General features: G+C 38.9%; 3 protein-coding genes across 8 annotated transcripts in view; all 3 read right to left on the reverse strand.

Annotated features, from left to right (window-relative positions):
- Positions 1 to 6,178, reverse strand: part of LOC111436241 (conserved oligomeric Golgi complex subunit 1-like) — a 10,064-nt gene extending 3,886 nt beyond the window's left edge. For 3 of the 4 annotated variants that reach the window (XR_002709202.1, XR_002709203.1, XM_023073978.1), the window contains exons 1-3: positions 3,782 to 6,178; positions 2,487 to 2,681; positions 1,097 to 1,377 (exon numbers count right to left, since the gene is read on the reverse strand). Coding sequence is in view for 2 of the 4 variants with exons in the window: in XM_023073978.1 (XP_022929746.1) it covers positions 1,097 to 1,377; positions 2,487 to 2,681; positions 3,782 to 5,956 (2,651 nt within the window). In the remaining 2 variants the exon portion in view is untranslated. The remainder of the gene's footprint in view (positions 1 to 1,096; positions 1,378 to 2,486; positions 2,682 to 3,781) is intronic. The other variant, XM_023073980.1, reaches the window with a different exon arrangement.
- A 767-nt stretch (positions 6,179 to 6,945) lies between these two features.
- On the reverse strand, positions 6,946 to 11,213 carry LOC111436206 (glycine--tRNA ligase, mitochondrial 1-like). Of its 2 annotated transcripts, XM_023073936.1 has the most exons (10): positions 10,547 to 11,213; positions 10,012 to 10,394; positions 9,709 to 9,826; positions 8,885 to 9,079; positions 8,570 to 8,794; positions 8,264 to 8,323; positions 8,086 to 8,166; positions 7,598 to 8,003; positions 7,132 to 7,405; positions 6,946 to 7,062 (listed from the first exon to the last, which is right to left on the reverse strand). In XM_023073936.1, the coding sequence occupies exons 1-9, from the start codon at positions 11,036 to 11,038 to the stop codon at positions 7,173 to 7,175; spliced, it is 2,193 nt and encodes a 730-aa protein (XP_022929704.1). In that variant the 5' UTR covers positions 11,039 to 11,213; the 3' UTR covers positions 6,946 to 7,062; positions 7,132 to 7,172. The 2 variants fall into 2 exon arrangements, with proteins under 2 accessions (XP_022929704.1, XP_022929703.1); XM_023073935.1 differs by lacking the exon at positions 6,946 to 7,062 and having other exon boundaries at positions 7,078 to 7,405.
- A 1,014-nt stretch (positions 11,214 to 12,227) lies between these two features.
- LOC111436128 (ethylene receptor 1) lies at positions 12,228 to 17,856 on the reverse strand. Of its 2 annotated transcripts, none has more exons than XM_023073819.1 (7): positions 17,547 to 17,856; positions 15,368 to 16,312; positions 14,806 to 15,174; positions 14,453 to 14,719; positions 14,250 to 14,374; positions 13,912 to 14,109; positions 12,228 to 12,811 (listed from the first exon to the last, which is right to left on the reverse strand). In XM_023073819.1, exons 2-7 carry the CDS (start codon positions 16,271 to 16,273, stop codon positions 12,454 to 12,456), a joined length of 2,223 nt encoding a protein of 740 aa, XP_022929587.1. In that variant the 5' UTR covers positions 16,274 to 16,312; positions 17,547 to 17,856; the 3' UTR covers positions 12,228 to 12,453. The 2 variants fall into 2 exon arrangements, with proteins under 2 accessions (XP_022929587.1, XP_022929589.1); XM_023073821.1 differs by lacking the exon at positions 17,547 to 17,856 and adding an exon at positions 17,303 to 17,401.
- Between the last annotated feature and the right edge of the window lie 4,166 nt (positions 17,857 to 22,022).

The raw sequence follows: 22,022 nt of genomic DNA on the forward strand, positions 1-22,022 counted from the left end.
TTTTTTTTTTTAAAAAAAAAAAAAAAAAAAAAAAAAAAAAAAAAAAAAAAAAACAGAAAGAAGACTGGCCCTAGCCCAAATGGTTTGGATTTTGAATGTTGAACGGTTGAATATATATAGATTTGTGTTCTATACTAGTAATCGGAGGGCCACCCCTACTAATCTGAGAGTACCCGCACCTACCAAAGGGCCTAGATCCAAGAGACATCAAGAGTCCTTATTAAGTCCACTTGCTCGAATACACAACTTCTACGTAGGTAGTAATCAAAGAAAATGTGTATTTTCCAACAAAATCAATGTAATTGATATGTTCATCCCGTATAATTGTCGAACTTCTATTGGAAGTTCATCAAAATCAATGTAATTGAGATGTTTATCCAGCATAATGGTGTGGAGTTTGTAATATAGTGTGGACTAAGAAGAGAATACGATGAGAAAGATGCAGTATAAAATAAGAATGCAATAATGTGGAATATCATGATGGAAGTGTAGAATGTAAAGAAGAAGAAGAAAAAAAAGAAAAGGCAAAAGAAAGAGAATGAGGAGGGAAAAAGCAGGAAAAACAAAGAAGAATAAAGAAAATCATTGTGAGTGAGGCTTGTTGAAAGGAAAGGATGTGAAGAAAAGGAAGGCTTAGAAGGAAAAATCAGGAGAAGAGAAGGGCGGAAAGAAATGGAAAAGTATAGGCACTCCGGTGAGGAAGGTGGATCTCAGCAATCTCAATTGAAGAAGTGAAGAAGATGCTGTGAATTCTTTAACATGTATTTCATTGATGGAACTATTTAATACCAAAATTGATAACATAAGTAATGGGTTTTTTTTTTCTTTTTTTCTCTGATGAATTAGTTGTACATTGGAAACTCAGAAGATTTCACCCTTTTAAGCAATCAAATAATGAAAATATAAACAACTGTGATTTGCAGCTGATTATTATTATTTTCCTAAAGACAGGCTAGTACGTTCCAACCTCCTTGTTAGCTACTCTGCTTTTCAGAGAAATCCATAAAAGTAAAATGACTTGATCAACTCTAAATTATAATTTGTAACTATTTGCAAGCTTCCAACGACTAAATTGGGGAATAAAAACTAAACTTACGTTTGCCAGTCAATTGGATCAATCCTTTTTGAAAGATGATCTGTTAATGCATTCACACGGTCTCCAATGACTGATTTTTCCTCACTTATATTCTGCTTCCTTCTGAGGGCATACTTTGCCCTCGGGTTTTTGGACAACTCTTCACACATATTAGAATGAGCCCCACATAAAATATCAGCAGTGAACCTAATATCTAACAGAACCTGCAGTACACCTTTTTCTGACAATTGAGGCCCGCCAACTTCCATAGATGAAATGAAGTCCCCATAGATACCTATAACCTGCAAGGAACTATAATATATAAGCTGAAATAATATAATTTTCAGTCAAGGACCACGAAACACAGATTTTATGAGTTATGTAAGCCAAACACAAGTGAAAAACAGAATTTTGTTTAGATGTATAGCAGAAGCCAAAGCTATTTTCATGACAAATGGACAGAGAAAAAAAGTCTTCATGCAGGTATATTGTATACTTGTTTATTCGATATTTTCCAATTTTTCCCCCATCTGTTCGTTGTCTCCAGCAAATGATAGCAACCAATTTCATCAATAAATAGATACAAGTGGAGCAGTGTTCTCATTGATATTCAAATACCAAATTGAACATTAGTAAACTTTAATATTAAGGTATTGTAAATGCAGCATATGTGGGAGGAAGGAATAAGTTTTCATGCACTTCAAATAAATAAACTGATAACAAAATTAACAAATGAATGCTTGGGCTAATTAAGATATTTTCTTTATTCACTAATTGTGGCATAAGATTATTGCAAGCATAAGTCTTTCTGGGCTGGTTAGTTGAGGAGGATTAATACTGTGGATTTTGTTCGGAGATCTTCATCTTTGATTTCAAAACCTCAAGGTACATGTCTCGAAAAGAATGTTGGTTGGAAAGAGGCATGGATCAGTTTCATAGAGATATCTCTTCGCTACTAAGGTTGTGGAAGATATTTTGAGAATCTTTTAGATAGTTTGTGTCGGTATGGCTCTAATCAAAGTTGTCAGAACATGATTGAGAAGGTATTTTATAATCCCCCTTCAAAATCGAGGCGAGCTTCTCTGACAAGCATCATTCTTAGTTATCGTTTGAAACATCTAGTTATAAAGAAAAACGAAATAGGCCAACCTTCAAGGATGAAGAGGGATCATGGGAGGAGGAACGCGATGCTGCTCACTTCACACGTCCCCTTTGAATAATATCTATAAAGCGTTTCCATCATTTTCTGTTGTTTTTTATTCTTAACAACTAGTCTTTTGTTTTGGGTCTGCATTACCACCCTCTTTTTTGTTCTTCCATTTATCTAAATGAAGATTTGCTTACTATTAAAAATGAAAATTCCAAGATTCTTTTTGCAACAGAAGTTATAATTTCCAATCAAACAAAATACCTTTTCCAGTAGGGTTGTTGCAAATTTTCGAATAACTATCTTCTGAAGAACATGGCCTCCAATTCTGTGAATTTCTTCACATGCACGGAACAGAAAGGAAATTATATAAAGAGAAGGCATTGATGGAAGAGCAATTTTCATATCTGGTTGACCTTCAGCAGTTTGTTCTTGCTTGATTACTGTCTCTTCCCAGCCCTGCCGATTACAAAAAACTATTACCATATATGTGTAAATTATAAACAACGGAATCAGCAAAAATAGAACTAAAGGAAAACAAAAAACGCTGTAATACTTTGATAAGAATACCAGTAAACGGGTAGGAAAAACCTAAGCTATGCATCAGAATACTACATAAAACTAGAAAATGATATGATTTCAACAACAATGTCAAGTTAGGTTTAGGGCCTAGGGTCAAGTTAGGTCATGTTCTCTGACATGTAATTTAAAAGATTATATGGCCTTTTTCAAAAGGGAAAAACAAAAGATATATGCTCCATGCATTTTCAATAAGAACAAATGTGGTTTTTTTTCTTTTTTTCTTTCATTTTCTTTTTAAGAAAAAAACGAATGAAAGAAAGGAATGGATGAAATGGTGGTTTAGATCTTCCCACTTCTTTTGCAATTGCAGTGAAGTTGGAAGTAGAGGAGAGAAGGTACACGAAGTCTTTTCCTTGGGATCTTGACTTGGGGTGATTGTACCCATAAAAGCAAGGGACCATAAAAAAAATTAATCCTAATTTAGGAATAAGATCAAGCACTTGAAACCCCTACTTTTCCTTTTACCTTGTTTTAACTTGAAACCTTAGCCTCCATGTATTTTCATTAAATGGCCAGGATTCCCTCAACCTTTTTTCATTCATCGACAATGAAACTGGATTATAAGTGTTTCAACATGCAATATTTAGTATTTAAATTCACATAAAAATAATCTAAGTAGGTGGAAGAACATCACAGGTCACTTACCAACAACAATCAGGCAGCAATTATCAATAATCAAGAAAAACATAAAAGCCAATCAAAAAGCAATTAAGCTAGTCTCACGAAAAGAAATCAAAGCTACTAAAGGTAAATATGAATAAAGTTTCAGCGTGAAACATGGAAAATATTTACCTAGCTCAATTTTTTTTATCAATTTCGTAGTTAAAACGGCAAATAGTAACAACGGGATTTACTACAAGTGTTTTAGCTTTGAGGAAAACAGTCATTGCAGGTCCCATTGCATATGTAGTATGCAGGGTTAGACAAATATCAAAAAATGAAAATAATAAAAATAACACAGAGAAAATACCACTTACCCTCAAGGGAGTTGCTGACAGTAGGGCATCATCTTGGACAAGATCTCTAGAGAAAATGGCAGAAAGCTCATTACATAACCATGACATCCACAAGCTATGAGACCTCACAGAAAGATCATGAGTAATCCTATTCAGTTCTTCAAGTTTTGGGTTTGCACTTTCTTTAGTTCTAAGCAACGCAGCTGTGGCTAGTGATGTTTGCCTTCTAGAATCATTTGACATCTGTCTTCCAGGGGAAATAACATGTAGAGGAGAATTGGGAAGGCTTTTGGATTGTCGCAGTAATAAAGAATGCTTATCAAACACAGAGGATGATGAGTCATTTACCCAACATCTTGGTGAACCAAGGATGACACGAACATGCTTCAAGTGATTTTGAAATGCAAATAGGAGCCGACCAATGAAAATTGATCTCTCAACAAGTGGAGCAAGGCTAACAGGTTGACTAGCAGCCCTACTATTTTCCATATTACTACATAGATTATCAATCTCTTTTTCTAGTTCCAACAATATGGTTGACATGCTTTCATAACACTTATTCTGTAAATAAGGTGCTAGGTCTTTTAACCTTATTGATGCCTTCGGAGATTCTATGAAACATAGAAGATCCTTAAGCACATTCTGACAACAGTTTTCAAATGCATCTCTGATTCGACTGACTTCTGGACCAAAATAAGCATTGATACAATTACTAAAATCACTCTCCTCTACAGATGCTTTTGCTCCCACAGTTGGACAGGCTTTCTTAGCATTAAATTCTATAAACCAAACCCCACCACCTGTAGAGGGTCTATTCATGTACCCATTATTACTTGAAACATCCTCAGGTAGATGAACCGATTCGGAAATATTAACTACGTTAATCATTTCCATGAACCTTGAGTCAATAATAGTTTTCATCCTGCAAGCAAATGCATTTTCAAATATGTCATCCCAGAGGTCTGAGTCATCTTCCAAAACAAGTTCCCTCATTCTACTCCACGGCAACTCGATTTCAGATCCAAAAACACTTCTCAACCAATCCAAACTTCCTTCCAAGACTTCCTTACTTTCCATTGTCTCTCTAATTAATTTCTCAGCAGAAGCAAGGTCCTGGCCACTTCCAATGGCATCGATCAAAAACCATCCATTGATCTGGCTAACGATCTCTCTTCCACATTCTCTTAGCCAACTCGACGTGGTCTTGGCAATGTAATCTTTCTCAAGCATGACCATGACTGACTCTAACGTATCCCTAAATAACTTCCAGAGCCTAACTTCCTCATCCGGATTGGGAATTCCACCAAACAATTGTGATGCAGGTGGAGAACTCAATATAACTTTGTAAAACAATGGCATATCATTCAGAACTTGCAAAAATAACTCACCGACCTGTCCTATACTAACCTGAATTATAGCTAAAACCTCGCAGAACACGGATACAACAATAGAGCAAGTTGCATTGCTCCCGCACGTACCTAATTTTTGAGAAATCCAAGACTTCCTCGAATCGAGAAACAAACTGAGTATTTGCTTCGGCTCAAGCTCATCAATAACGGCGACAGCAGCCAAAGCATCCGCATAAGCTCCAACCCCAAGTCCACGATCGAGCAGTCTTTCACGGCTACGCTGCGAAATCTGAGATTTGAAGCTCTCCACAATCTGCCAATGGTGCTGAAGCAGAGGAAAATTGGAGAGAAACTTACGGTCCGAATCGGCATTGTGGGTCGTCAAAGCTTGCTGCACATGCTTCGCTCGAAGATGACGAACAGCGGCTTCGAGAAACATGGACTCATCGAGGCAACCCCAAATATTCTCAGGAGTATCGACAAGATACTTAACCCGACAAGCAATGGCGTAAAGGGTAACACGAACATGATTATTAGAAGGAAGATGCGTGTGCGAGTCCGAAGATGAAAGAGAACGGATAGAACGGTGAATGGAAGAGAGATTAGATGAAATTGAATGGGAAGTCGACTTCATGAGAACAATGGAGTCAGCGGAGTCGATCAGATCTCGGTAACGGTTACCAACGAGTTGCCGTAGCTCCTCTTGCTTGGACTGGATCTGCGCACGGGTGGAGGATTCCACCTCCCGAATTTCAGAAATGGGTTTCGTTCGGAACAGAGATTCGGCATCTCGGTAACCTCCTCCTCCTCCTCCTCCGTCAATGGAGGAAGCTGAATGTACTCCCATGGCTGCCCCTTCGGATGTTTTAGGAATTGGTGTGGATCGGATACTACGAAGATGCCAATGTCATGAATCAATCGCAAGGAAATTAGCATCCGGAATGGAATTCGATTAGATTAGAGCAACATTTTGTTGATTTTGCTTGAGATTTGGATTCAGCCTTCTTCTATACACCAAATTTTCGCCCATTGTCGAACTTCTCTAAAATTTACACAATTGTCTGAAACGAGCCGGCCGTTGGCCTAAACTTTCTCAAATTTACCACTTTGCCCCTGCCTCAATAAAATATTATATCTTTAATATGTTTGAATTTTTAATTTTATATTTAATATGCCTAATCTATTTAAATTTTTTATAAATTATTATTATCTCTTGAATATTACATTAATATGCATTTTGAGCATTAGATATGTGTGATCATACCTCTTTCAATCAATCGTATGATGGTATGATATACGTTCAATCATGATCAATTTGAAATAAAATTCTAATCTCGTTCTACTTTTGCTAGTCTTTGTGGCTTTATCGATCCTTAGTTTAGGTGATTTCATCCTTAATCAAACGTCACTCATTTATACTTACTCTTCACTCGTTCATACTTGTTCGTAGATATTTTTGGAGCATAATAATGTCTTACTGAACTATTTCAGGCAAGTATCATACCAACCGAAAACTATTGAGCCTCACCATGGATACCAATTTACTTGCATTGCTCACTAAGATGCACTTTATTGAGAACCGATCCATGGGCCATCTTTGTAATTAGAACTTCTCGAACATCCATCCAACAGGTAGTAGAATCGGCTCTATCAAGGAAGAGAGAGTTCTTATCTTTTGTTCGATTGACCTTTCTTTTTGGGGTGGACTAGGACGATGTTGACAAAGGCCAAACTTACTCGGTGCGAGGTCAGTAAAACAAGACTCATTTATCCATCAAAGCTGATGTCACTGATAGCTGCTCAGGGTTCATTCTGATTGGCTCAGGCATACGAAAGTTCGCCAACTCGTGGGTCCTTGGCAAGTCATATATGCATACCATGCCCAATGGTGACACTAAAATTTCTTCTTTTAGGAGAAAAACAACCTTCAAGTATTATCCATAGTAATTACTTTTATAGACAGAGAAGGATCTTGAAATCAACTACAAAATGTATCCAATGCTGTTTCCTTTCAAATGCACACTAAAAATAACTCAGACCGGAGAACCTGCTAAAAGTTAAACTCAATCTTCTGCAGATGCAGAGACGTGATGTGGGAATGTAGACCATACATCTTCCCATGTTCTAAAACCATCCGTTACATCTTTCACGACCGATGCTGCCTCTTCCACGCCCACACGAATCTGGTCTTTGCTATCCCTCTCTCGAATTGTCACCGAAGATGCTGAATCGACAGTGATTGCAAAAGGAACGCCAAGCTCATCGGTTCGTGCATATCGTTTTCCTATTGATGTACCTGTTAACATTTTTTAACGAAGAACATATAATGAGTAGCATATAATCACTTCAATGTAGAAGAAGAGAAGTCAGATAAGGATCATGATGTTAAACCAAACAGAGAAGTTACAAACGAGCGAGAAACCAACAATTAAACACACACACACACAGAGATGAACAACAAAACGAAGATAAAAGTTCGTTCAAGTACCTGTGATGTCAATTTTATGGGAAATACCAGCAACAGTTAATGACTTTGAAATAACTTTAGCAACCTGCTCGTACTGTTGATTCTGAACAAGTGGGAAAACTGTGCACTTGATAGGTGCCACAAGGGGTGGAAATCTAAATACATTTAAATGCTCATCTCCTGCTTTGCTTGGTCGCATGTAGTAAGAGTGTTCAAAGAGGCAATAGATAATCCGACCAATACCAAAAGAGGGCTCAATCACAGATGGTGTGAATACCCTCTGATGCTCCTTCTTTTTCTCCTTGGAAATTGCAACCATACTCTTCTTGATCAACACGTTTTTCCCCAGAGTGCAGACATAGAACTCTACCTCTCCATTGGATTCTAGAGTTGCCTTCATCTCTAACGCTTCTTTCTCCTTCATTGCCTAAAACATATTGCAATGCGTCGGGTTTTCGAAAAGTTTACAGATGCTGTAAATACCCAGCAGAAAAAATTCCTTAATTTACCTCCAAAGCTTCAACCACGTTCTTTTGACTTCCCTTGAAAGCGAGGCCGAGTTCTTTCTTAACAGGAGCAATGACCAATTTCTGTAATTTAATTTCATGAGTGAAGCATTGAACAAACTTTGTCATGAAGGTACTTGCAGATGTCAATAACTTCAGAGATAACAAGAATGAGCAGTACCTCAACTTCTCTTGGTTCAGCAAATTTCTCATGTGCTACAAGTGGAACACCACTTTTTTCCTATTAAAAGGAGAGGAAAAGGAAAAAATATGAGTCTATTTTACATGCAACTTGAAATTATAGGCACTATCTTAATGGTAGAACTGTTAAAAGACACTTCTATGTTACAAATCCTATCGAACAATAAGACAGTTTAAATGAGCTCAATGAAAACTAAACTAGTAATGGAATTTCTGCCATAAACTTAAAGACACCGTATTGAATTACAATTATTTGGAAAACATAAGGTTTGGGCTGAGTTCATACCGTGTGAGCATGTAAATCATATGCAGATCTATCAGCAATACCAACACATTCAATCCAACCATAAGAACATTCAATCTCGGCATCCCAACAGTCAGCTGCATAATGAGCCATTTCATTTGCAAGGTGCTGTCGAAAACGCAAACGGTCTTTGTCTATGCCAAGGCGAGTTAGGAAAAGATATACTCTCCCAATGAAGTAGCCAAGAGTTTCATTATTTACAGTTCCCTGCATCATGATATAAGAAATCAGCTTAGTAAAAAGGTACAGGAGACATGGTGGTAAAATAAAGGAGGCAGAGAAAATCAATACACAAACCTTAGAAACAGCTTCACCCAATGGAATTTTCCTTGCAGAATTACCAGACATTTGGTCCTCTCTTGGAAACATCAAAAACTCCAAATTGGCAACATCGGCAAATTTTGGATGAGATTTGTCTTCTGGATCAACAAAGTGCTCAATCTCTGCTAGTGTGAATTCACGAACTCTAAGCAGCCCTTGTCGAGGAGATATCTGTAGTAAGACAAATGGGCTGGGAATTGAACTTACACACCAAAGGCTATAACACAGGTAAACCTAGGACAAGGGCTAGCAAGAAGAACCATTTTGTCACAGCCCAAGTCCAAGCCCACCGCTAGCAGATATTGTCCGCTTTAACCCTCAACTTCACGGTTTTAAAACACGTCTTCTAAGGAGAGGTTTTCATACCCTTATAAGGAATGTTTCGTTCCCCTCTCCAACCGATGTGAGATCTCACAATCCACACCCTTTGGGGCCCAGCGCCCTTGTTAGCACACCTCCGGGTGACTGGCTCTGATACCAATTGTAACAGCCCAAGCCCACCTAGCAGATATTGTCCGCTTTGACCCTCGACCTCACGGTTTTAAAACGCGTCTTCTAGGGAGAGGTTTTCACACCCTTATAAGGAATGTTTTGTTCCCCCTCCGACCGATGTAGGATCTCACACATTTAAAAGCAACAATTGCAAGAACCGCTAAATAGGAGGCATGGTAATGTAAGACAAAGTGAAACACAGGTCATTCTTGTAACATTACTGTCTCATCCATAGCTTATAAACATAATTAAGAAGCTCAAAAACAAGTGGCTAACCATGTTGCAATTTAAGAAAAATAGTATATAACCTCATTTCTAAAAGCCTGCCCAATTTGTGCTGCAGCAAAGGGTAGTTTGTTTCCATTGTAATAATACAAATCTTTGAAATTGACGAATATGCCTTGAGCTGTTTCAGGGCGCATGTACCTGCAGCATTTACATATTTACACATCTAAATTAGCATTGACCGAGAGTCAACCATTTTCTCCTAAAATATGAGAACTAAATGGCAAAAAGTTACAAGTTGAATAGAAAATTGTTACAATATACTGATTCGAAAATGAAGTAAATCAAAATGAAAGCGCGTAAATTTGGATCGATCGAATACTCACCCAGGGAGCAAGCCAGACGGGCCAATTGAGGTTTGAAACATTAAGTTAAATGGGTAAGGATCGGATAGTGGATTCTTAGTATCTGGAGCTGTAATACCATATTCCTTAATTTTAGCACCCAGTTCATCAGCAGAAAGATCGTCCAAGACGGCGAGAATATGCTTTAATTCCGCTGCCTTCTCAGAGGATATGCTAAGATCTTTCTGAAGTTTTTCATTACAGAAATCCTTAAGCAAGTGATCTGCCCTGTAGCAGGTCCCAGTTTTCTCATCCTTGACCATAAGATCCGTGAACTTATCCACGTGACCAGACGCTTTCAGGACTACTTCTGGTGTAACGCAAGGGCAATCAACTTCCAACATATTTTCCTCAAGAACAAAATGCTGCCAAAGAGTACAAAAAGAGAGACCATAATTGAATTGAACAGATTTTCAGGTATACATGACGAATCCACTTTCGAATCTCACTGGCAACAAAACTTGGGAACAATTCTGAATCGAGAAACTCAAAGAAAAAGATAATTCAATTAGCAAACCTGACGCCAAAAGGCAAGAACATTGGATTTGACTGCGCAACCGGGAGGGCCATAATCGTACAATCCAGCAACCCCACGGTAAATCTTGAAGGACGGAATGTAAAACAAACGCCTCTCAAGAGTGTTACCCACAGCTTGCCGGAACGACTCCCTGTTCAAGGCGCCATCGCCGCCGCCAGCCCCACTAACAGCCGCCTGTAACTGCTTCTCAATCAAAGCCTTCTCGATCTTTAATCCATTCAAAGCTTCAATAGCGGCATCAATCTCAGCCTTGGCAGCACCGGCAGCCTTGAGGGCCCGAACAGCATCGCCTTGAGCTTCAACAGCCAATTGCTTTAGAGAAAGGGCATTTCTGAGCGATCGCTCGGAAGAATCCATTGAAAAAAGACGTGGGAAATTACGGAATTGAAAGGAAAAGGCGTTTCTGAGAGGAGAAGTGAAATGGTGAGGAAGAGGATTCGTTGAGGATAGAAGAGATGATAGAAGGCGCATACGAGATATGGAATGGGAATAGGGTTTATGAGGGTGGGGCCATGGTTTCGAATATGGTTCGTCCCTACAAAGACACCCCACCAAAATATCTGGATATGGAAATGGAATCCACACAAGATCTTCTTCTTCTTCTTCTATTTACTAGGGTTTATCAGTCGCAGAAAAAAAAATCTAACGGTTGGAAGACGACATGAATGGTTGCAGCTGAGGAAGAATAAACGGAACTGAAAGGATAAACCGAACCGGTTATTGAACCAACAAAATCCTAACGAATCCTTTTATCCAAAGAAAAAATAAATAAATAAATATAAATGCTAGATATGTCTCTTTAATAGGCATATACCCTAATGTGAATCGAGGTATCTTCGGCTCTGAAAGCTTCGAGATAGCCTGAGAACTAGTTTTGCTTATGTATCAATAATTGAATATTAAGGGGATAGTCAGTCAAACAGTTTGGGTTAACGGTAGGTTCCTGTTTGAGAGATCTTCAGCTCTGAAAACTCTGAGATGGCCTTAAAACTAGTTTCGCTTGTGCACAATAATTAAATAGTAAGGGGGCAGTCAGTCAAATGGTTTGGGTTAACAGTTGGTTCCTGTTTGAGGGATCTTCAACTCTGAAAACTCCGAGATAGCCCGAAAACTAGTTTCGCTTATGCACCAATAATTGAATATTAAGGGGACAGTCAGTCAAATGGTTTGGGTTAACGGTAGGTTCCTGTTTGAGGGATCTTCAGCTCTGAAAACTTCGAGATGGCCTGAAAACTAGTTTCACTTATGCAACAATAATTGAATATTAAAGGGACAGTCAGTCAAATAGTCAAACAATTTGAGTTAACAGTAGGTTCTGTTTGCATGCTCCCTTACAGTCCATTACCTGACCTAAACTTTACCATCCCTCTCTAATCCCACGAGGATCTCTATGTACTTGTCCAGTCCAGGACAAGATCTTCTGGATACGCGTAAGAGTGAGAGCAGCTCAGTCCTGGACAAGATTTTCTAGATATGCGTAAAAGTGAGAGCAGCTCAAACAAAGAAGAGTTTGATCTGAATTTAGGATGACTTATACGCTGGAGTAGAGAATCTCGTTTTTATTTGTTAGCTAAATGTGGTCGAGAAGGAAACGATATTCTTCTTCTCTACCCTCGAGATAAGAACGAAAAAACCGAAATGAATGAGAGAGAGAGAGAGATGAACACAAGAAAATATAAAACATTCTCTATTAAAAAGAAAAAGTAGCAAAGCAACAGGATGACATCTAACTTGTTTCAAGGAACTCCTCAAAATGTTTATTGTGCCTTGTTCCTTTTGGGTATGTAGTGCAAGTGGCAGATCAGGTTTTGATAGCAACCTGGGATATGCCTTGTATGTACACAACACAACAGACTGCTAGATATCTTCCTCTATACCCTGCTCCTTCAACACGTCTCGAATAGAACCCGACGCTCTATAAGTTCCGACAATACACTCCTCATTTTATCAATCGAAACCGGTTTTAGTACTAGCCCGTCCATGCCGGCTCTAAGGCAGCTCTCTTTTGTTACTTTGTCCGAGTTCCCAGTGAGTACTACCATGAACGGTCTTTCATGGCATTTCATAAACTTTTCGCGCATGCGAAACGCTAGTTCGTAACCATCCACACCAGAAGTGCAGATATCCATGAAAATCACCTTGTGTTCTTGGGAGACGACGCGTAAGAACTCCTCGATTGACCCTGCTGTTGTTACCTCGCATCCGAGATGTACAAGAAGTCCTTTAGTCACCGATCGACTAACTCTGTGACAGGAAATACAGCACAAGTGTTAGAACTTGGAAGACGATTCCAACAAATTTAGCATGGTTTCCAAATTAGAAAAGTTTAAATCATGGGAAACACAGATTATAGAATATTCAGAGATCCGATCATTATTTGTATCAAACACAATGTCATAAGTTCAATCTATGTTGTATTTCAGTAGCCATTACTCAAATTATCAAGATCCATTCAAAATTTGGATCGGTAACCGTCCAAGCTCACCACTAGAAAATATTGTCCTCTTTAGGCTTACCCTTAAGGTTCTAAAACATGTCTATTAGGGAGAGGTTTCCATACCCTTGTTAAGGAATGTTTCATTCCCCTCTCCAATCGATGTGAGATCTCACAATCCACCCCCTTGGAAGCCCAGCGTCTTCACTGGCACACCGCCCGGTGTCTGACTCTAATACCATTTGTAATAGCCCAAACCCACCCCTAGCAGATATTGTCCTTTTTAGGATTTCCCTTTTGAGTTTCCCTCAAGGTTTTAAAACGCGTCTATTAGGGAGAGGTTTCCACACCCTTATAAGAAATGTTTCGTTCCCCTCTCCAAGCGATGTGGGATCTCACAATCCATTCCCTTGGGAGCTCAACATCCTCGCCGGCACATCACCCGGTGTCTGGCTCTGATACCATTTGTAACAACCCAAACCCACCACTAACAGATATTGTCCTCTTTAGGCTTTCCCTTCCGGGTTTCCTCTCAAGGGTTTAAAAACGCGTTTGTTAAGAAGAAGTTTTCACACCCTTGTAAGGAATGTTTCGTTCCCCTCTCCAACCAATGTGAAATCTCAAAAGAATCTAAAGCAACTCAACTCAACTCAAAGTTTCTTCGTCGAATCTTTGGGATAGTGGCTGAAGAACATAAAATGTTTTTACAGAGCTGTGTATAAAAGAATAATAGGAGAACGGCTTATTCCAAACAACTTTGAGCAGCTTCTTTACCACGTAAAGAAATACGAATTCTTCACGTATTGATTAATTTCCTTTTCGACTAACCTACGTCTACTCGTTCAAAAGGACGAGAACATTACGAGCAAACATATTTACGCATAAACAAAGACGGAAAAATGTTACTTACCCATTTTCTTCCATAACAAGGACCTTGAGTCCAGGAAAACTTGGTTGAACGTTGTTTTCATGAATTTTTGATGTAAAGGGAAGCTTTGAATCATTTGATTGATCAGCAATTCCAAGTTTTACAATGAAAGTGGCTAAACATCCCTTTCCAAGACCTTCACTTTCAAGCCATATATGTCCTTCCATAAGGTTCACAAACCTAGTTACATAGCACATAAGGAAAGGGATATGAGGATCGTATATTCATCGTGTGTGAGCGTGCGCGTTAAACAAGGCTTATAATCAATAGGGGATAATTTGAGATCGATAAGAGAAAAAACCCGCTATAAAAATTGGTACCTTTTACAAATTGCAAGCCCAAGACCACTGCCAGCAGAGTTTCGTGTTGCCACGGTAGTTTGTGCAAATTTCGTGAACAACTTCGGAATATCTTGAGGACTAATTCCAGATCCAGTATCTTTCACCTATATATCCAGAAAAAAGTTTGAACATGTTTTCTATATAATGATATTAGAAGACTTTTAAGTGCCGAGTAAACGAACCTGTACACGTAAATAAAACTGACTATCGCTTGGCACTGGGTGAAAATCTGGAAGTCGTAATTCTCTGAAGGTTTCGGATTTTGCAACAATGGCTGTGATTGTAATGCTACCTTGTTTTGAAAATTTCACGGCGTTACCCACGACATTAAGAATAGTTTGCATGAGACGTTTCTCGTCACCAACGGCGAATACTGGCAAATCAGGACCCAAATGTAAGGTCAACGACAACTTTTTTACTAGTGCGACGGGCTTGATCAAGTTATGTACCTGAAACAATAAGGGTTGATTTTACATTATCAGATAGGTAATAGTTATTTGCAACACAGTAAATTATGTAACACTGCTTGTCAGACCTCTTTGAAAACGGCGTGAAGATTAAACGTGCCAATGTCCAGTTGTAGACTACCGTCTTCGAGCCTTGAAAGATCCAGAACATCATTTATCAGAGTGGCTAAAAGATTGCTGCTTTTTAAGATTGTTTCAACCATTAGGCGTTGCTCGGGTGTAAGTTCAGTCTCTTGCAATAATGAAGAGAGAGCAATAATCGCGTGCATCGGAGTTCTCATCTCGTGGTTCATGACAGCCAAGAAATCGTTCCGGGCACGTATTGCTGTTTCGGCTTCTCTCCTGGCTAGATCAAGGGCAACGTTCTGCTCCATTAAAAGATCCCTAGCCCTCATCGACTCTTCTAAGATTGCAGCATGAGAAAGAGCAACTGCTACCTGATTCGAAATGTACATACATGGATTAATGGTCAGAAGAGATTTATCAGGCCACCAAAAATCGAATATGGAAATTCTAGACAAACGTGCTGCATTTAACTTCTTATTGATTGCACGGAGGAATGTCGTATTTGAATAAAGAAAAACCATGCTAACGAGTTAACGAGTTAAAGATAAACAAGTTCATGAATACCTGATCGGCAACAACTTCAACCAGCTCCAACTCATGAACGCGCCATTGTCTAGCACTATCTGATGGAAGCATCAAAACCATGAGTGCATATCGCTTAGTTGAAAGCTCGGGCCAATCATTTATTTGAAAATTAGAAAGATGCAATAGAGGGACACGAACAGCAACAACCTCTCCAGGCACATATCTCCCAGCAAGAGGTCGTAGTCTAGCCACAGGGCAATTCGGGGATATTTTTACTGCATGGTTACTACGAAAAACTTGACTGATCACAGGGAGATTCATGGGGACAGTATATCCAACTGGATTCTGCTGATGAAGAGTATACGATAGTTGAAGTTCCAATCCCGTACGAGTTGGCATCCAAAGTGCACACTCTTCCAAACCCAAAGTTCTTCCCAGCTCAATGAGAGTGGTTTTCAGTATCGTATGTCGATCAAGAGTACTCCTAATTTCATGAGTAAGCATCCTTACATGTCGGCCAGTTTCTTCTTGCGTACGAATGAGTCCCATTTCCCTATCCAATTCAGCAGCCTTGTTCTTCAAAAACAGCTCTCTAGTTTTGACACTTAATAAATCTGGTATAATATGTACAAGCATAAGGGCAGTCGCACACGATACCACAGCAGTTAAAACCTTCGCAGTCGTCATTACTACTGCTACAGTTCTTGAATGCATCGTAAAAGTCCATAAGTTTATAAGATGTGTTGCCCCACAAAGAACAATAAAAGCACCAAACTGAACAAGAACCCATCTGTAAGGAAACACTGCAGATTTCTTCACAAAGTAGATGAGCTCCAAGGGAATCGAGAAATACGCCAGCGCAATGAAGAAATCAGATATATACTGATACTTCATCAACAGCTCATCAGCAGGCCATTGTGGCTCGATGCAGTAACAACCCTCCATGGCGACCACACCTCGCTCGCCTACGACTTACCTGTTTATCTGGTTCACAAAAACAAAAGCATTTATACAAATGAACATGCCAAATCAAAGATACACGTTCATATAGCGCATTAGTTGTCGATTTCAACAACCTATACAGACCCAGATAAAACCAAAGAACCGCGAACACTTCGGTAACGTGTTCATGTCTATAATGGCCCAGACCCACTACTAGCAGATATTGTCCCCTTTGGGTTTCCCTTTCGAGCTTCCCCTCAAGGTTTTTAAAACACGTCTGTTATGGAGAGGTTTCCACACCCTTATAAAGGGTGTGTCGTTCTCCTCCCCAACCGATGTGAGATCTACAATCCACCCTCTTTCACAGCCCAGCGTCCTCGCGGGCACTCGTTCCTTTCTCTAATCGATGTGGGACCCCCACCAAATCCACCCCACACTGCTTCGTGTCTATCCCCTTCGGGGAACAGGCTCCTCGCTGGCACATCACCTAGTATCTAGCTCTGATACCATTTGTAACAGCTCAGGCTCACCGCTAGCAGATATTATTCTATTTGGGCTTTCCCTTTCGGGCTTCCCCTCAATGTTTTTAAAACGCGTCTACTAGGGAGAGGTTTCCACACCCTTATAAAGGGTGTTTCGTTCTCCTCCCCAACCGAGGTGGTATCTCACAGTGTCGTGTCCGTGTCAGTGTCCAACCTCCTTAGAAGAAAACCTTCCCAATGGAATTATCAACACCACCTCACCCCTAAAGAACATACGAATCAGATAATACATCGAACAGGGGCATTCTACTTCTGTTTCTAAACTAAAGTTTATCTTCAAAATCAACCAACAAAACCCTTTCAATGTTTTGCATAAATCTTCTACACGAAATCCTCAGTTCTTCGTTATAGGGCTGGGAATACAACAGCCATAGTTGATATCATAATTTCATAACCACAACAGACACCAGATCCACCATATTTGCAAAAAAAATAAACAAACTCATTCCACATCAAGGAAATCTCGACCTAAAAAAGCTCAAGAACATACTCAACCATTCAACCGATTGGAGGATCACAAGCACCCAAAACCCAGATGAAATAACAACGCACCCAGCTTGAGATCAAAACACACACACGCACACATTCGCAGCACCCATTTCATCAGCAAACGATTCGAACTAAGAGCACTTCAAAAACCTAACCCCCAAAACAGCTTCTGGGTTAACTAACACCAGAAATCAAAACAAGAATGATCAATCAATCAATCGATCAATAATCAATCAATCAATTACCTGGATTCTTCTGCGCATTTGAGGTAAACAAAGAAACGCCCACAAGGCGGCATCAGTGATTCTTCTCGTTTACGCCCACGAATCTTCTCTGTTCCACCATTTCTCTCTCAAATTTCACTGACCCAGAAAAGCATTTAGAGTCCAAATCCAATGTCTCTGGGGATTTTCAATTAAATTTCAGCTCTCTCTCTCTCTCTCTCTCTCTCTCTAACTTTTCTCTCTAACTTCTTATGGGTGGGGTGGGGTTTGGGGAGTTGTAAGACAAGCAAACGGAAAGTGGGGCAATTGAGAAGGAAACCATTTAAGTCAACGTCGGTTCTCTCTCTCTCGCAATCCATTTCCTTCCCCTTTTATCCACGTCCTTAATCGCTAACCCATTTCTCCCTCTACACATTATTTTATTCATGTTCTTTTTTGGAAAATTAATTAATTAATCTATTAATACTCAGATTCATGCACCATCCTAATACCCCTAATTAATTAATTAGTGTTTAAGAGAATCGATGGTGATGGATTAGGACCCCATTTTATGTACTTTTTTTCCCCGTGGGGCCTCAAATTTAATTAATCAATAACCAATTTAGTGATAAACAATCAAAATTCCCTTTTAAGTAGCGATGGATAGAACACAAATTTCCCCAAATTTACCTCTTTTCCGATTAGGGTTTGCGTTTTCAATTTTATTTTAAATTATTATAAAAATATTTATTTTAATATTCTTCGCTTTAAAATATATATTTTAATAATTAAATTATGCCTAAATTACTTAACATAAAATGGTGTGTTATATATTTGTTATTTATCTAACAAAAATAACACGGGTTATTTAAAGCATTGTAAAAATATTTCGATTAAATTATAAATTTAATTCTTAATTTTAAAATTATGAATTTACTGTATGCAAAATTGAAAGTTACACTCACACCATAACTCACGGCCCAATTTCATTATGCACGACATGCAACACCCATAACCTGACTCGAAGTCGCTCCTCAACCCAAAACTATGACCCATGCGCGCTCCAGCCTTATATGCATGTGATGGGTGCCCTTCCACGGGCTCATTCGGCTCGACTTTGCTCGACTCCAGTAGCTGGATTGCAACATGTTTTTTACCGTTTCGAAATTGAATTTAACATTATAAAAAAGATTTAAGGTCGATTTAATGCTATTTTCTCGATTCGAGTTAAGTTAGGTTGGAAAATTAGGATTATTAAAGAGATTCACGGTAAATAAATTTATATTTATATTTATATGTAATGGCTATGAGTTTACAACGTTGTCAGAGCTTATCAGAGTTGAAAGGTAAAATTTTGGAGTTTTTAATTTGTATTCTTCTATGGCTAAATACCTTCAAATTTGTCTTTGATAATTTGAGTCGCTAGAGGAAAAATTTAGAAACTAGGAAACTTGTAAGCATGGAGGCGCAAGGAAGAAGACGAACCGGTTTGATAGGTTCAATTGATCCGTTCGAGTAAACTAGTTTGGTCCAATTGGACCGGTTTGATATGTTTTTCTCCAATTTTTTTTAAAATGATTTTAAGGTCTAATCTCTCCCTACACCCATTTTAAAAACCGTTATACTGATTCCTATATATAACAGGCCAAAATAGATAATATCTACTAGTTGTGGGTTTGGACTATTACAAATGTTATAAGAGCCAGACATCAGATAGTGTGTCAGCAAGGATGTTGGCGGGGTGAACTGTGAGATCTCATATTGGTTGGATAGAGAAGGAAGCATTTATTAAAAAAGTGTAGGAACTGTTTTTTGAAAGTCCCATATCAGTTAGTTTAGGGAATGACATAGGTTTATAATCGAGGAATACTATCTCCATTGGTTTGAGGCCTTTTGGGAAGCCCTGCCAAAAGCAAAGTCATGAGAACTTGTATTTAAAGTGGATAATATCATACAATTGTAGAGATCAGTGATTCCTAACTTGGCATCGAACCATGTCCTCAAACCATGTAAATATATTGGCAAATCTTCAAATGTTGAAAAAAAGTAGTGTGAGTCTCGAAGGCGTAGTCAAAAAGTGACTAAAGTATCAAACAAATGGAACAGTTTATAAAGGTGTGAAAACTTCTTCCTTGACGGCGATACGTAACAAGCTAGAGCAGACAATATTTGCTAGCGGTAGGTTTGGACTATTACAAATTGTATCAAGTCTGATTGGAGAGGGGAACAAAGTATTCCTTATAAAGTTGTGGAAACCTCTCCCTACCACGTGCGTTTTAAAATCGTGAAGCTGATGGCGATACGGAATGGACCAAAGTAGATAATATCTACTAGTGGTAGATATGGGTGGTTACAAACAGCCATTTTATCTCAGAGGATTGGAAAATTGAAAGATAAATACCTATATTTTAAGTTAGGGCTCACACCAGAAATTAAAAGTTTTTAGAAATTAAAAGTTTTGAGTGACTTAACACTGAAAAATATTATTTTATTATTTTATTTCATAATTATTTTTAATTAATTAATATTATTATTTTGTCTAATAACTTCCAATATATACATGAAAAAATAAATCTAAAAAAACGCTATGAAAATCCAGAAAATCGGGTCAAGAAGATGAAATCAGGGGGTCAAGTCGGGTTTGGACACGGAGTCGAGTGATCCGGCACCCATCAGACGCCTCTAGAGGCCCAGAAGGTCTTCTGATCCAACTCATGTGCGCGCGACCCACAAGCCTTGCCCAACTAATGCGACGACCCGCATATCGTTTTGCATACCCAACCTAGCTGACGCAACCAACGCAACCTAGCTCTAATCCACGTGCCTGCTTTGCGTACCCGTGAACCCGACCTAGCTCACAATCCCAACCCGCACCCTCTTGTTTTGGCTTCACTTCGACTCGGCGTGCTTCCGCAACTCTCAATCGGCTATCCGACTCGATTTTTTACTATTTGTGATTTACCCCTATGTGTGCATGATACAGTATGTGTGTAGCTTCAGGTGTTTGATTGTGTATTCTCTTAGCGTGTTTATCTGCACAAAGCTAGGGCGTTAGAGTTAGGTTGGCTAGATGATGACCTAGGTCAGAATGCCTCCAGTAGATTGAGCACTTTAGGATCATAAGCGACGGACAGAGGGTCTTGACCCTCGTGCTCCCAAACTAAGAAAGACTCGAGGAGTCAAAACAGAGCAGCCTGGAGTCGGAAGCTTGCATTAAGCCACCTAGTCGCGCTAAGGATCCATTAGACCTCCTCATACCCTAAATATTACTAAGGTGAAGTTTAAATCATGGATTACATGCTTAGGTGATCGATAAGAATATCTCCCTCACAAAGCATGCATGAGAGAAGTTAGTTGAGATTAGGGCACTACAAGTAGTGTGGTTTACTATTGACCCAGGTCATTACGCTTTCAGCTAAACCTTGCACCTTAGGATCGTGAGCAATCAGAGGTTTAGACCTGTGTGCACCTAAAGATCGATTTGGCCTAAGGAGCTAACCCCGAACGTTGTAGAAACGAGAGATGTGATTTAAACTGCCTAGACGCCGCTAACAACCTAACAGACCTCCATGACATTCAGAAATGAGAAAGGTAGCCTCCTAGGCCACCTTGCTTCCCTTTTCGCTTCGATATGGTACCGTTGAGCTAGGCATGAGGCTGGTTAGAAATGTGTGACTCAGTGGTTTGATGGATTACCCTAAATGATAGATCCATCCTGTGGTAGGGCGTCGACCATATGGGGTAACTAGTGGAGTTGGCACGTACCGGGGAGTAGTGCCCTTCAACCTTGAGCGACTTCATGGCCTGTTGGATGAGTTCGCCAGCTAACTTCTCATGAATGACAAGCAGGCTATGGAGGTAGCGCCTCATCTTTGGATACCAGTTAACATTGCATGGGCTAAGCTAGCTACCAAAGATTGTGCACAACAAGAGCAATACGCTTAGAGCCTGAAGTAAAGCCCGTGATCATCGATTAGGTTATGATGCAATAAGAGCCTATAAATCGGTTAGGCTAAGAATATTTAATTAAGTTTTGCCATCTAAAGTTTTTATTTTCCACAATATTTAATCAAGTGCTAATATTCACCGCACTATTATTTGTACTTCAAAATAAAATTAATTAACTTTAATACTTTATTTATTTAATTTTAATTTTTAAATGTAGGGCTAAAATTTTGTTTCTTGTTCAAACTTCAAATGAGTAAGTTTTGAAATATTCACTCTATTCTTGTTTAATGGGTGAATTTTATTTAAATTAAATATAGAATCTTTAATCAATTTAATTTAATAAAATCTAAAGTATGTAGTTAAATTTTTTTAAAAAGAATATATATTTATCCGTTCGTTAATTCAATAAACGTATAGAACACTTATCCAATTTGCTGGATCACGAACTTAAAACTTAAAAGGCGTCCTTACTTACCTTAAATTACATATTTGGTTTAGATTCACTTTTACCGTACATACGAGATAAAATATAAATTTCGTTATTAAAGATCTAGGACAAACAGACAATTT

Source organism: Cucurbita moschata, unplaced genomic scaffold (assembly GCF_002738365.1).
Source record: "Cucurbita moschata cultivar Rifu unplaced genomic scaffold, Cmos_1.0 Cmo_Scf00052, whole genome shotgun sequence".
NCBI classification, from domain to species: Eukaryota; Viridiplantae; Streptophyta; class Magnoliopsida; order Cucurbitales; family Cucurbitaceae; genus Cucurbita; species Cucurbita moschata.